Here is a 13,783-nt window from a genome sequence, read left to right as displayed (position 1 = left end):
TTTAACTGCGTCATCTTATACGGAATTATTTTGAGCGTTGCTTTTGCTGTACATACTCCCCATCGCACGCCCTATTCTGACCGGGCTTTATACTTCATTTCTTTGTCCATATCTACATTTGGGACATGTCTCATGAAATTTGTTTTTGATCTTGTACATAAAAATCACTATCATTCCACGTATCAATATGTTTCCCTTTCGTGGGGCTCTTTATGACCTGCTGCCCACCGCTTTTTCAAGGAGGGGCTTCATGCGCACGGCGCATCATCTTGGAGATACCTTACATGGAGCTAACTCACACCTGCATCCCAAGTATCAAGCTACCAATTATGATGTTAGTAGCTGGCCCAGGTCTGCACTTTGACTGTGCGCACGAAATTTAGCCGACTGCCAGCCCTGGAGCTGCAGGGTGGGATATAAGTAGCAAGCTCCCAGGCTAGTTTCGATACGCGCATGAATCCACCTCAAACCATTCATCTCAATTGTGAAATTACGATAGATCGCATTTGCGATACCTCATTTCAACTTGTCAATAAGTCGAACATAGAACCAATCTCCGCGTCCTACAATAATGGCCGCGGGAAGAATCGAAAAGGAGCTTAACAGCGTCATCCGGTATTTCCCAATCCCAACACCTCTCGACCATTCATCCTAGCCAAGGAATGATTTCACATCTGACAACAAGCAAAGCAATCCTCCTAGCGAGTACACAGCTGCCTTGGAGAAAGATGCGGTAAGCCAAACCCAGCAATTGAATGACGATCCCAAATTGACCGCAACTAGTTCCACTGGGCAGTCACTATGCATGGACCAGTATGTAGTTAATCTTCAAGGCTACGAGGTGTTTCATGGGAGTATCACTCATACTCAACAGACCCAAACCCCATACGAAGGCCGTGCCCTCCAGCTAAAAGTCTCCTTCCCCGAAGCCTACCCTTTCGACGCGCCCAAAGTGGCATTCACCAGTCGTGTCTACCACTTGAACGTGGATGCGAAGGGTGAGATTCGCTTGAATACCCTCCAGGATAAGTGGGCTCCGAATATGAATATTCGTGAGAGTACAACTCCCATTAATCACTTGGTCTGTCTGACAGAGCTAATGGCTTCTAGCTCTGCTTTCGATTCATAAGCTGCTTATCGAGCCGAACCCTGATTACCCGGCTGATTCGGAGGTCGAGAAGCTTTGGAAGAGTGATCGGGAGGCATACAATCGGAAGGCGATGGATACTATTCAGTGATTCGAAGACCTATGAGTGAGATTCTATAGCCTGGCCAAGGATATAGTCTATTCACTCCTGCTAAGCGGTCAGGCCGGATTTTTGTACATGTCTTTCAAGAGGTCTTGAAGGAAAATTGCCAGTAAGCAAAAAAGATCTTCAGAAAGACGTTCTGAATATACCCCCAGCCCTTACATGGCCTGGAACGGCTCAGGTTAATTTTCCGGGGAGGGAGGTGGTTCTAGGATACATAAGATTACATGGTTCAGTTGGACAGGTAGCTGGTGAATGTCTGCTACAAGTGAAATGTAACAAGAATAAGAGATCATGAATATGCATCCCAAACATCCAGCGCTGGCGGACAAGTGCAAAGAGAAATAGAAATAAACCCGGAATCAGAAATGGAATAATGAAGTGAGACCTCGGTCCAACTTGGGGGGGCTTGGCAACTTCCCCAGGATCCCGGGGGTTTCACATGCTAGCTCCGTCATTCCTCCACTTTCACCTCCACTTCCCCTTCCTCTTTTGCTTCTCCTCGAACACAACCTTGGAACTCTTTCAAGGTCATGTCAGTCTCCGACGGCTGATCCATCGAGTCATGGCCGCCCTCTCCAAGTTATTACCGCCCGATCGTTCCATTAAGCAGGTCTTCTCCAGTCTTACCTCCCTTTACCTCAAACATCGCACTCGAATCTCACGCGCCGTATACCTTGCGCTTTTCGCGGCTCTTGCGAAACGAATACACAATGCTATTGCCGAGCAAAAGGCTGCCTCGCAGCAGGTAGAGTTACACCGACGACCTGGCACCAGCAGCCTCGGCGAGGACGAACAACCCCGGAAGAAGCGGGTGGAGATCAACCGGGAGTTCTTTAAGAACCTCCTGCGCCTGCTCAAGATCGTGATACCGGGATGGCGTAGTAAGGAGCTCAGGCTTTTGGTGAGCCACAGCGTCTTCCTGATCTTGCGGACATTGTTGAGTCTGTACGTGGCCGAACTGGATGGCCGTTTGGTGAGCAACTTGATCCGCGGGAAAGGCAAGGACTTCCTCCTCGGTCTTGTCTGGTGGATGATCGTCGCTGTTCCCGCGACATTTACGAACTCCATGGTAAGCTCGTTGAGTGTCTCTCGAGTAAATGCGACCGCGGAGAAGCTGGCTAAATGGGATCCCCCGCGTTTCGTAGCTCTCCTACCACCAGTGCAAGCTCGCGCTGAGCTATCGCAAACGATTGACCGATTATATACACGACAAATACCTATCCAACATGACCTTTTACGCCATCTCCGCCCTCGACGATCGGATCAAGAACCCCGACCAGCTTGTCACGGTCGACGTGTCGCGCTTTTCGGACAGCTTGGCTGAGCTCTACTCCAACCTTGCCAAGCCCATCCTTGACATGTGCATCTACAACTACTCACTCTCTAAAAATGTCGGAGGGGAAGGGTTATTTATCATGAGTCTGCTGGTGCAATTGTCAGCTAACGTGATGCGCATGCTCACCCCGCCGTTTGGCAAGTATGTCGCTGATGAGGCCCGTCTGGAGGGCGAGTTCCGCTTCCTGCACTCGCGTCTTATCGACTATAGCGAAGAGATTGCTCTCTACCACGGTCATGAAGCTGAGAAAGACACGTTGGATAAGGGCTACTTCACCCTCATCAAGCATGTGAATCGTATTTTGCGCCGACGCCTCTACCACGGGTTCATGGAGGACTTTGTCATTAAATACTTCTGGGGTGCTTTGGGCTTGATCCTTTGCAGTGTACCCGTCTTTTTCAAGATCCCTGGTCAGGTCGCTCATTCTATGGGCGATCGTACCGAAAGTGAGTATTTCTCGCCCCATATCAGTGATATTCCAGCTAATTCGGGGGTAGACTTTGTGACCAATCGACGGATGTTACTATCTTCATCCGATGCCTTTGGTCGTCTGATGTTCTCTTACAAGGAGATCTCCGAGCTGGCCGGTTTCACGGCTCGTGTCTCCTCGTTACTGGACGTCATGGATGACTTGACGGCCGGGCGATTCGAGAAGAAGCTGGTCTCTTCCGCATCCACTGAGGAGAACGCAGCCGTTCTCTCTGGTCGGGCAAGGTCATTGAAAGCGACTGTATCGAATTTACTGATGTCCCGATCGTCTCGCCCAACGGGGATGTCCTGGTGCGCCAGCTATCCTTCACGATCTACCCTGGCGACCATCTCTTGATCGTCGGGCCCAATGGGTGCGGTAAATCATCCTTGTTCCGTATTTTGGGCGGTCTCTGGCCCGTGTACGGTGGCACGGTCAAGAAACCCTCCTTTGAAGATATTTTCTACATTCCCCAACGGCCTTACCTCTCGCGAGGCACCCTCCGCCAGCAGGTCATCTACCCCGATGGTGTGCGCGAGATGCGCGCCAAGGGCGTGACCGACGATGATTTGTATGAGGTTCTTTCCATTGTCGAGATCGCGTCTGTCGTCGACCGCCCCGGTGGCTGGGACGCCGAGGAGGAGTGGCGTGATGTGTTATCGGGGGGGTCTGCAGCAACGCATCGCTATGGCCCGTCTGTTCTATCACCGCCCCAAGTTCGCTATTCTGGATGAATGTACATCCTCGGTGACGCTGGAGATCGAGAAGGTGATGTACGAGACGGCCAAAAAGTTGGGCATTACCCTGATGACGGTCTCGCACCGTCGCAGTCTCTGGAAATATCACCAGAAGATCCTGCAATTTGATGGACAAGGCAGTTATGTCTTTACCGGCCTCGACTGGGAGCGCCGGCTGAACTTGGAAGAGTACGCACCACCCTTCCCAGGAAAAGATAGAGCCATGCTAATCCTGTGACAGTGAGAAAGAAGAACTTGACCTGCAATTACGGACCGTGCCCGAGTTAGAGAGAAGGATCCACGAGCTTACATCGAGCTAGATAGTGTTCAATGTACGACTATGACTATCCCATGTGAATTCTGCAGTGTGAACATCCTACTATATATGATAATGTATATCGGTCCAGAAGCCCAGCCAATCCCGGGGCCCCGTTCGGACTCGGAATATTCCTCGGCCCGATCTCTTGGCATCGGTATTTCGGGCACGGCAACCCTCGGATTGGATCCAATTAATCGCGGAAAACCCGCCATTTCAGCACGTTTTCTGATGCAAATATCCCCGGTGCCCCGCTATGATATCGTTGTGTTGCTACGTCATACCCCGGTTCTTGTTCTTGTTTGCCACAACCTGTATCGCCGGTTTTTTTGATTTATCTTGCAATTCGCCTCAAATTCCTTCATTCTTACATCTCCCTCCCTTCTTCCCCTCCTTGCGTATATCCCCATCTTCGTAACTATGACGAACGACAACATGAACCCCACGGCCCCTGCGCCCAATGCCCAGAAGAGAAAGATTGTCATCTTCTCCGGTACGTCTTCCTAATGGACCCCTGATCCTGGCACCTCAACGGACCAATTGCTCCCCCCAGAACTAACCCACCCCCAGATTTCGATGGAACAATCTTCATGGAAGACACAGGCCACATTCTGGTGGGTGCCCACGGCTGCGGCGTCGAAGGCCTCGCCAAACTTGAAGCCCAGATGAAAAGCGGCGAGCGCACCTACCGCGAAGCCTCCGAGGACATGTGGGCGTCTTTGAACGTCCCCTTCGACGACGGCTTCGTCGTCATGCAACAGGCGCTCTCCCTGGACCCGGGATTCCAAGAATTCCACAAGTACTGCCAAGAAAACGGGTTCCCATTCAACGTGATCAGCGCCGGACTGAAGCCTATTCTGAAGCGCACTCTGGATGTCTTCCTAGGCGAGTCGCAGGCCTCGACGATCAACATCGTCGCCAACGACGCGACTATTAGCGCCGATGGGTCCGAGTGGAAGCCCATCTGGCGCCACGATACCGATACGGGCCACGACAAGGCCCGCTCGGTTAACGAGGCGCGTGCCGCGGCGCTGGCTGAGTGTGAGCCGGATGAGATGCCGCTGATTGTCTTCATTGGCGATGGAGTTTCGGATCTTGCCGCGGCGAGTCATGCGGATGTGCTCTTCGCGCGCCGTGGTCTGAGACTCGAGGAGCATTGCATTGAGCACAAGATCCCCTATATCCCGTATGATACCTTCTTGGATATCAAGCGGGAGATTGAGAAGATCTCGCGCGAGGACCAGCAGAAGACGGGTGGTGTGGGTAAGCCCGTGAGGTACAACCCGCGCGCGAACCTGTGGAGACGCATTTCGTCCAAGGAGGCTGTGCCCACCCTGATGGCGGCCGCGACACCAAGTCATGAGGAGAAGATGTTCCTCTGGCCTGAGACTTTCTCGGATTATAAGCCGAAGACTATTGAGGAGGGAGATGAGACGGCGGCGGCTGCTGCTTAAGAATCGTCTGGCATTTGTGGCATTTCTTTTTATTTTTTCTGATGATACTACTTTCTTAGAGCACTTAATGATGTGAGGTTGTTTCTGCACTTGGTATCATGATAACAGCGTGGAATTGGTGTTGGGTTGGCTTGTCCCTATCATGGTTTTTGCGGCTTCGAGGCATACTGTTTCATTTCGATCTCCGTTCTTCTAGGGCACCAGCCTTGATAGACCGTGATATATACTAGGTGGGATAGATAGTCACATACAAATAGATCATGATCAATTATGCACATTATGCACACTACAAACTCTCAGGTTTCTTGCGGGTGACAAATTCAGAATGTAGAAATGTATTGACTGACTGAGAATTATGCCGTGGGGCTCGGATGCAGTGGAAGGAAAGACCAAAAATCGAGCAGGAAAATTTCAAGAGCAGTGTGCAAAATTGAAAACATTAAAACATGTAAGCGACCTTAGTCCTTGACCGCAAGAGGCTCAATGTTCCAGATACTATCTGCATACTCATTAATCACGCGGTCAGTGGAGAAGAAGCCCATTCGCGCAACACTCGTGATCGACTTGGCCAGCCACTCCTCCTTGTTCTTGAAGGCTTCATCAACCATGCCGTGGGTGGTGATATAGGAGTTGAAGTCATCCGAGACGAGATAATAATCGCCGTGCTCTTCGATGGAGGCAGTCAGGGCGGAGAAGTCACCCGCGTCGCCGAACATGTTACCCTTGATCGCGGCGAAAACCTTTTCCAGTTGCGGGTCAAGCTTGAAGGAGCCATAGAAGTGTCGGTGGCGGAGCTCCTCGACATCTTCTGCGAGGTTACCGAAGAGGAAGATGTTATGCTCGCCGATTTCTCGGGTGATTTCGATCTAGAACATATGTTAAATTGATCCTGACAAAAAGACAGGGTTTGACTCACGTTGGCCCCATCGCAAGTTCCAATAATCAGACCGCCGTTCATCACGAACTTCATGTTACTGGTACCACTACCCTCAGTACCAGCTGTCGAGATGTGCTCGCTGATGTCCGACGCCGGGCAAATGATCTCGGCTTTGCTGACATTGTAGTCTTCGATAAAGATAACCTTGAGGAGATTGCCAACAGCCGGGTCCTTGTTCACGACATCTGCAACCTTGTTGATGAGGTGGATGATCGTCTTGGCCATCCAGTAACCAGGTGCAGCCTTACCGCCGAAGATCGAAACTCGTGGGACGACCTTCTTCTTCTCTTCGGCCGACATGGCCTTGATGTTGAGATATCGGTGGATGACACCGAATATATTGAGCTGCTGGCGCTTGTATTCGTGAATACGCTTGACCTGGATATCAAACAGAGAGTTCGGATCCACTTCGTGACCTGTGGTTCGCTTGATGAACTTGGCAAGACGCAATTTGTTCATGGTCTTGATATGAGCCCACTCGCGCCGGAAGTCCTTGTCGTCTACAAAGGCCTCGAGCTTATCCAAAAGGGTCAGATCAGTCAGGAACTCATGACCACCCAGTTTCTCTGCAATGAGGGCAGATAGCAACGGGTTGGCCTGGTGCAGCCATCTTCGGGGAGTGACGCCGTTGGTCACATTGGTAAACCGGTCAGGCCCGTAGATCTTGACAAAGTCTTTGAAGAGGGTTGTCCTCAGGAGATCCGAATGCAGTTCAGCAACGCCATTCACTTTGTGAGATCCGATAATGGCAATATAGGCCATTCGCACCATCTTGGGGTGCGATTCCTCAATGATCGAGACGCGGGACAGCAGTTCTCGATCCTGGGGGAAACGCTTCTCAACCGACTGCAAGAAGAGCAGATTGATGTCATAGATGATCTGTAGGTGTCGCGGGAGGAGGTTCTGCATCAGGGGAACAGACCACTTCTCCAAAGCCTCGGGCAACACAGTGTGGTTGGTGTATCCGAATGTCTTGGTCACAATGTTCCATGCCTCGTCCCACTCAAGGCCTTCTTTGTCAATCAAGATACGCTGCAGCTCAACGATGGCAAGGGTGGGATGGGTGTCATTCAGCTGAATGGCCACTTGGTCCGGGAACTCATTCCAAGCTCTATGCGTCTTCTTGAATCGGCGCACGATGTCGAACAAAGACGCTGCGCACCAGAAGTACTGCTGCTTCAGTCGAAGCTCCTTGCCTCGCTCCAGGTTGTCATTAGGGTACAGCACAGCTGAAATGGTTTCTGCCCTCTGCTGGTCCGCCACCGCGCTTTCGTAGTCACCGGCGTTAAATTTCTGGAAGTCAAACTCTCCGCTGCTGGCCTTGCTAGACCAAAGCCGTAGGTTGTTGGTCGTCTTGGTGCCATAGCCAGGGATCGGCACGTCGTAGGCGACAGCTTGGACAATCTCTCCGTCTTCCCAAGAATGAACAATCTTGCCATTCTCATCCTGGTAGTTTCTCACATGTCCGTAGAATTGGATGTCCACGGTGATCTCGTGTCGAGGGAATTCCCACGGGTTGTTATCAAGCCAGTAGTCTGGAACTTCCATTTGGTAGCCATTGACAATCTCCTGCTTGAAGATTCCGTAGCGGTACCGGAGTCCGTAGCCCCAGGCTGGATAATTGAGAGTTGCCATGCTGTCCAAGAAACAAGCGGCAAGACGTCCAAGGCCACCATTGCCCAGTGCGGCATCATGCTCCTGTTCAATGACATCCTCAACGCGGAAGCCGAGGTCATTCAGGCCATCTGCTCCGTAATTAGTCTAGGGCTGAAGAAATCTAATGGAAGAAAGCCTTACCCCGAGCAGCATCTTTCATGCCCACGTTGAGCATGGCGTTGTCTAGAGCGCGGCCCATCAAGAACTCAAGAGAAAGATCTACCACGCATTAGTTCTCGGTAACTGAAGATTGACTGTAGCCCGCACATACAATAGACGCGCTTCTGATCGGTAAATGTCTGGCGCTGCTGAGTCTTGTTCCATTCAATGATTAATCGGTCTCGGAACGCGAGCGCCGTGCCCGAATAAGCCGCACTGTATGAGACTATGAGGGTCTTGCTTTTTAGACATGCGGAGTGAGAGTAGGTCACTCACTGCTCGTCGCAATTGTACAAAGATCGAGCAAGTGTGGTCTCAATGTGGCGCACTAGCTCTTTCTGAAGGTACTGTCAGCTTGTATTCAAGTAGTGACCAAGACTCCGGACGAACCTCGAATTCTTCCTTGTTGCTAAACTCGGAAGCAGACTGGAGGCCAAGGTTAGTTTCGGTCGCAGCTGTTCAATGACGAGCCACTCACGTATTTCCTCCATCTAGTTAGGATCCCAAGTTAGCGTCGCTTCACGCCAGGGCATGGATTGACTCCAGACTCACGCTTCTCTCAGCGGCTCGGGAATGCTTGCTTCCACATTCTTGATCTCGGAAGGACCGAAGCCAGTGAAGGTACGTTTGTGCTTGGGGCGGCTGAATCCTGGACCCACGGGACCCTGGAGGTCGGCGATGGGAGCACCAACAGACGGTTTGCGTTCTCGGGGTGCAGACATGGTCGGTGAAGAGGAAGAAAGCCAAGAGGTGGGAAAGAGAGGAAAAGAAGAAGAGGGGGGAGAGCTACAAGACCAGGTGACACCCGGGGGCTCTCGGAAGCTCCAGAGTAAAAAGGCAAGTGCAGGATGCGACACCCCAGGCGAACATCGCCCAATCCGGCCAACTTATCTCCAATTATACCATTCAGGGGCCCCTTAACTTCACCATGTTCCGACCTTGCCATGGGTGGCATGATCATGCCATTTGTGAACTATAAGAGAGAAGAGCCCAAGGTGGAGAGAGTCTGGATCTGGATCGGCGCTCGACCTACTCCGCATTGTCCGTGCACCGCGTCTTGATTTGTTACTTGCCATGCTGTTTGACGTCGGTCTCGTACTTAGCTCGCGGGGTTGGAGCTAGACAGCTTCCCATCAGTCACCCTTACATGGATACCTGATATTAACCGTGATTTGGCCCCAATCAATGGCGACTTAGCTGCGTATTCGTCAATTAATCACGTATGGTGCTAGGGCGGAGGAATGCCGGTGGGGGCCGACCCGAGGGACGAGACAGTACCTCATTGATACTTTTGCCATTTCGGGTGCTGACTGATAGAAATGCTTGTAAATCGATTCTGTGTTCTCTTAGTATCACCATTGTACTGTTTTCCCTAACACTGTTCGTCTTGTTGCAAGTGTTTTATCACGTGATCGACATTCTATGAATAATAGTCCCGTAGCATACCCACACCGCTTCGCATTAATGAACATAGACATCGTCGATGGAATGGATGACATGCCGGGGGAGGACGCGGAACCGCATCAGAGTGGAGATCGATCTTACAGAAAGGTCCATAAACGGGTAGCCGCTAAGCATTAAATGGGACCTTGATGGCCGGGCCTTGACGATTCTTCTTTCCGATAACCTTCCACTCCGCCGGTTCCTCTATTTCCGCTTCATCATGTCATACATCTGGACCAAGAGACGGAACCTAGGTGAGTTGGCTGAAAAGATTGAATCGAAGAAACGCTGGCCATCCGGGGGCTCTTTCTTCCACAAGTAGAAACTCCAAACCCTCGCTTGTTGTATCTCTGGGTGTGAGATTCTGGACAATCTCATCTCAGACCAAACTTTCGAAATTCCAACAATCCAGGTCAAGAATCAAGCAGGAATCATTCTGGCAGCTGATTCCAGTGATTCGCAGCGTCGTGTTCTTGACGAATTTGACCTTGAAAACGTGGTGACTCTGACCCTTGAGCACGTTCAAGAAGCTTGCTGGATCTTTCATTCTTTTTTTTGTTACTTTTCGTCGCCAGGTACAGTCAGGCGCGAGATATCCTATCTTTTCCACTTCAAAATTCGTTGATTATATGACCTCTTAATATGTGTTACTCTTCTAATTACTGTTCTTTTACTGTCGTGAGAGCATCGGTGGTTTCCTCTGAGCGAGACTGCGTTTTGACACCAAGTGGAGCCCTCAATTGACCCAAGTAAATCAAGGATGCCCGCTTCATCTTCAACATACAACAATGCAAACCATGAACGGATTTCTTCATATTCGAGAATTCCTATACGTCTTTGAGACCAATTACTTGACGCAAAAGCTGAGGCACCCTGCCGGCTATAGATCGTGACATTCGCAACGCAAGCAAGAAATTACAACACTGCCCCAAGTTCGTCTGCAGTCTCACCCTTCCTGGTTCCGATCCCCGAGAAGTGGAAAACGTTCTTCAGGGAAGTGACAGGTCGTCTCAGGGGTTCCGGTGCCACTGAGTCCTGCCGATCTTGTGTGCCGGTTAACCCAGATTCTGACGCTTAAGTGCCGTCACCTACGCGAGATGGACATCGAGCAGACTGATTGATTAAAATAGAAAAGGCCAGGAGAGTTGCCTTGATGTCTCAAAGCTAGATACATGAGCAAGACCCGGTAGTTGATAACCGTACACGCCGGGGCTCGGCCTTGAAACAAAGCCCGGACATTTGTTGACATATCTCCGCCATTGGTCTATGCAGAAGGAAAGAAACTAGGTTGGAGTGACTTGCCGCGAGCAAGCGCATAGAGAATACAGAAAATCACAGGAATCAAGGTAAATAGCATCACATGCAATGAGGCGCTCCAAATCGCGATTCCAAAAACATGTAGCGCAGGCAGAACATAGCCGGGGGTAAATTAAACCCGCCATGGGATGCATCAGACAGCTGAAAAGAAGAAAGAAGTAGAATCCCAGAAGTGGACCGTTCATGAAGTATGAAATGGTTGAGGACACAGAGGTTGAGGATCCAAAGTGGTGCGGGGACGCCTCACAAATGAAGTCCCATTGACTTTTCGATGTTGAGAGATCCATCACTCGCGGTTGAATACACAAAGGAAAATCCAAAAGCAACTAACCAACGATTCCGTACCCCAATGGCATTTGAGGTATGTCGAAGGCATCCGCCCTGGAGGAAGAAGATTGGATACCTCACTGTAGATACCAAATAAGGGGTATCACCTAACCGGCGCCTGGGATATCGTCCAGGAGAGAAGAAACGGTCCGATAACGCCTGCAGCTAGTCCAAAATCAAGAAAGAAGCGAGAGAGAAGAAGATTTGATGGGGTATGTTTGGTCGTGAAAGAGTAGGTATGGTGTTCGTCTTTAAGAGACGACAAAAATCAAAGGCACGGAGGAGACGGTCCGCGGTGAGTAAGGAGGAGGTCGTGAAATGTAGGTTGATGTGCCTCTGGGCGTCGAGGATACAGGTTCAGTGTGCTTAAAGAATGCCTGAGTCTTTCAGGGCGTTCTGCAAAATGGTCTCTTTCACCGCCGCAAAGACGAGCCGAATATTTGTTGTATCGGTGGCTTGAGTGAGGCTATACGAATTATTAGCAATCGGTGGCTTCAATGTGGTTCGGAGCCGATCGATCCTTACTGTGGATAGAGATTTAGGTGCGCGCGATTCACCTGGTTGAACCGCCAGAGAAGATACTTCGCTGCTCGGTTCACATCGTTACCGCCCGAATAGTCTGGGAAGTAATTGCTCAATGGGGAGCGTGGGAGCTTCTGTCGGAAGAGATCAACCTTGTTCAAGAAGAGGATGATACTCGTCCGCATGAACCATCGAGAGTTGACCACAGAGTCGAAGAGAACTAAACTTTCCATCATGCGGTTCTAGAGTAATGTCAGCATCAATGCACATGCCTGGGCCACAAGGGCCACAGGGATTATCCTTACTTGATTGCTCTCTTCCAGCAACATTTGGTCGTACTCACTCAAAGCCACGCAGAAGATAATGGAGGTCACGTTCTCGAAGCAATGAATCCACTTCTTCCGCTCGCTGCGCTGGCCACCCACGTCAAACATGCTGCGAAATATGTGAGCTACCGGAGTTGGAGGCTGGCGTGGGATTACTTACTGTATGCTCAATTGACCCATAGTGAAACGTGTTTCGTATATACCAGTGGTCTTGGTTCGCGCTCGTAACACATCTGACACATTCGGTGTGTAGTCCGGGGACGTTATTCGCTTGGCTTCCTCGAAAAAACTGGTTACGGGTGAGTGCCAAGGTCAGACAAATGTAAGAGAACATGCGCTTACTATGGTGCAGAGTCCATCAAGTAGAACTCATTTTGGCGCTCTAGAACCGTTGATGTGCAAGGGTCATTCCATAGATATGTGATTGCATCTCCTATTTTCGAATCAAGCGGCGTATTGGGATCAGGGTCCACGTGGTACTCTTCGAGGAACGTGATGTAGTCCTTGACCTTTTGGCTTGATGGCTCGAGATCGAAAAGGCGATATCCTTCAATCAGAGCCTTGGCACAATCAAGCAGGTTCTTGAAAACGGTCAGTCGATATAGAGCCAGCTCCTCGACTGAGTAGCCATTTTGGTGGATAATCTTCATCTGCTTGACAATCGTGGACTTGCCACTCTCGCCGGAGCCTGCGGTAAGGTGTCAGTCATGCTCCGGTCCCTGCGCACGAAGGAAACGATAATCGAAAAGAGTCGCACCAGGCACTCACCCAGGAGGAGGATCTTGCATTCCCGGCGCAACCGCCTAGAGTCTTCCTCGAGTTTCCGATCAATCATCTGACTTTTCTTCTTCTGTTCCGCGTCCCCCGCGGACTCGGAGCTAAAACAACTCCCCATGACTCAAGGAATGATCTTCAGCTTTCCCAAACCAGCGGGGAGCGAGTGTTAAATTGTGGCGCGCAGAGGCGACAGGTGTCAGCCCGACGGGACGGCCGCGGCCTCTTGCTGGGATGAGAAGACAGCCACCTGTCACGCACAAGATCGCAATCGGCGCAGCCTGAACACGGAGAAGTTTCGTGGACGCTTGCGACAAGCAAGATTGCGGGTACTGGATTTCGGTGAACGTTGGAGGCGGGGATAGAGGGGGGTTTCGAGCGGACGAAAGGGTGTCGCTGGTTTTGAAGAGGAGGCGGGATCGTAACGAGCTGGCGAGACCGGAAGTTCGGGTGTGAATATTCAAAAAAATGCTCACGAGGGAGGAGGGTGCTGGGCGTGACGGGAGAAAGGTGAAGCTGAAGGAGGAAGGTCAAGTCGGTACGACCATCGTCATGCTGGGGGAGTGGATATGCCAGAAGGGTGATTACGGGGGTAAAAAACATGTACGGCTGAGCTTACATCGTGCCCGTAATTACCAGGGTACACGGCTATTTTTTCTACGATTTTTCTTTCTAAGCCTCGCCCGTCCTTGAACTCCGTTGGGGCTAAACCCGGGCTTTTCCTAATACATGCGGACCTTTAGGGGCCATGGCGGCG

At 50.9% G+C, this 13,783-nt stretch overlaps 5 protein-coding genes across 5 annotated transcripts; 3 read left to right on the top strand and 2 right to left on the bottom strand.

Moving 5' to 3' along the window:
• Positions 1-571: 571 nt before the first annotated feature.
• N7477_002613 (uncharacterized protein) lies at positions 572-1,238 on the top strand (the record flags this gene model as incomplete). Its single annotated transcript, XM_056964276.1, has 5 exons — positions 572-615; positions 691-733; positions 784-813; positions 875-1,052; positions 1,111-1,238. 5 exons carry the CDS (start codon positions 572-574, stop codon positions 1,236-1,238), a joined length of 423 nt encoding a protein of 140 aa, XP_056824229.1.
• Positions 1,239-1,815: 577 nt separating this feature from the next.
• N7477_002612 (ATP-binding cassette long-chain fatty acid transporter PXA2) lies at positions 1,816-4,115 on the top strand (the record flags this gene model as incomplete). Its single annotated transcript, XM_056964275.1, has 6 exons — positions 1,816-2,322; positions 2,399-3,035; positions 3,087-3,250; positions 3,304-3,711; positions 3,776-3,984; positions 4,037-4,115. The coding sequence occupies 6 exons, from the start codon at positions 1,816-1,818 to the stop codon at positions 4,113-4,115; spliced, it is 2,004 nt and encodes a 667-aa protein (XP_056824228.1).
• A 431-nt stretch (positions 4,116-4,546) lies between these two features.
• N7477_002611 (uncharacterized protein) lies at positions 4,547-5,565 on the top strand (the record flags this gene model as incomplete). The annotated part of the gene is made up of 2 exons (XM_056964274.1): positions 4,547-4,604; positions 4,682-5,565. The coding sequence occupies 2 exons, from the start codon at positions 4,547-4,549 to the stop codon at positions 5,563-5,565; spliced, it is 942 nt and encodes a 313-aa protein (XP_056824227.1).
• Positions 5,566-6,023: 458 nt separating this feature from the next.
• glpV (glycogen phosphorylase) lies at positions 6,024-9,039 on the bottom strand (the record flags this gene model as incomplete). Its single annotated transcript, XM_056964273.1, has 8 exons — positions 6,024-6,431; positions 6,482-8,247; positions 8,300-8,377; positions 8,430-8,533; positions 8,594-8,655; positions 8,708-8,743; positions 8,796-8,808; positions 8,870-9,039. The coding sequence occupies 8 exons, from the start codon at positions 9,037-9,039 to the stop codon at positions 6,024-6,026; spliced, it is 2,637 nt and encodes an 878-aa protein (XP_056824226.1).
• Positions 9,040-11,770: 2,731 nt separating this feature from the next.
• gpaB (guanine nucleotide-binding protein subunit alpha gpaB) lies at positions 11,771-13,629 on the bottom strand (the record flags this gene model as incomplete). Its single annotated transcript, XM_056964272.1, has 8 exons — positions 11,771-11,870; positions 11,930-12,168; positions 12,232-12,361; positions 12,413-12,541; positions 12,595-12,940; positions 13,021-13,130; positions 13,180-13,307; positions 13,360-13,629. The coding sequence occupies 8 exons, from the start codon at positions 13,627-13,629 to the stop codon at positions 11,771-11,773; spliced, it is 1,452 nt and encodes a 483-aa protein (XP_056824225.1).
• Positions 13,630-13,783: the final 154 nt, after the last annotated feature.

Source organism: Penicillium maclennaniae, assembly GCF_028827695.1.
Source record: "Penicillium maclennaniae strain IBT 15551 chromosome Unknown utg000003l:1.0-5670915.0:1.0-5674809.0, whole genome shotgun sequence".
Classification (NCBI taxonomy): domain Eukaryota; kingdom Fungi; phylum Ascomycota; class Eurotiomycetes; order Eurotiales; family Aspergillaceae; genus Penicillium; species Penicillium maclennaniae.
This window is presented reverse-complemented; position numbering and strand designations above follow the sequence as displayed.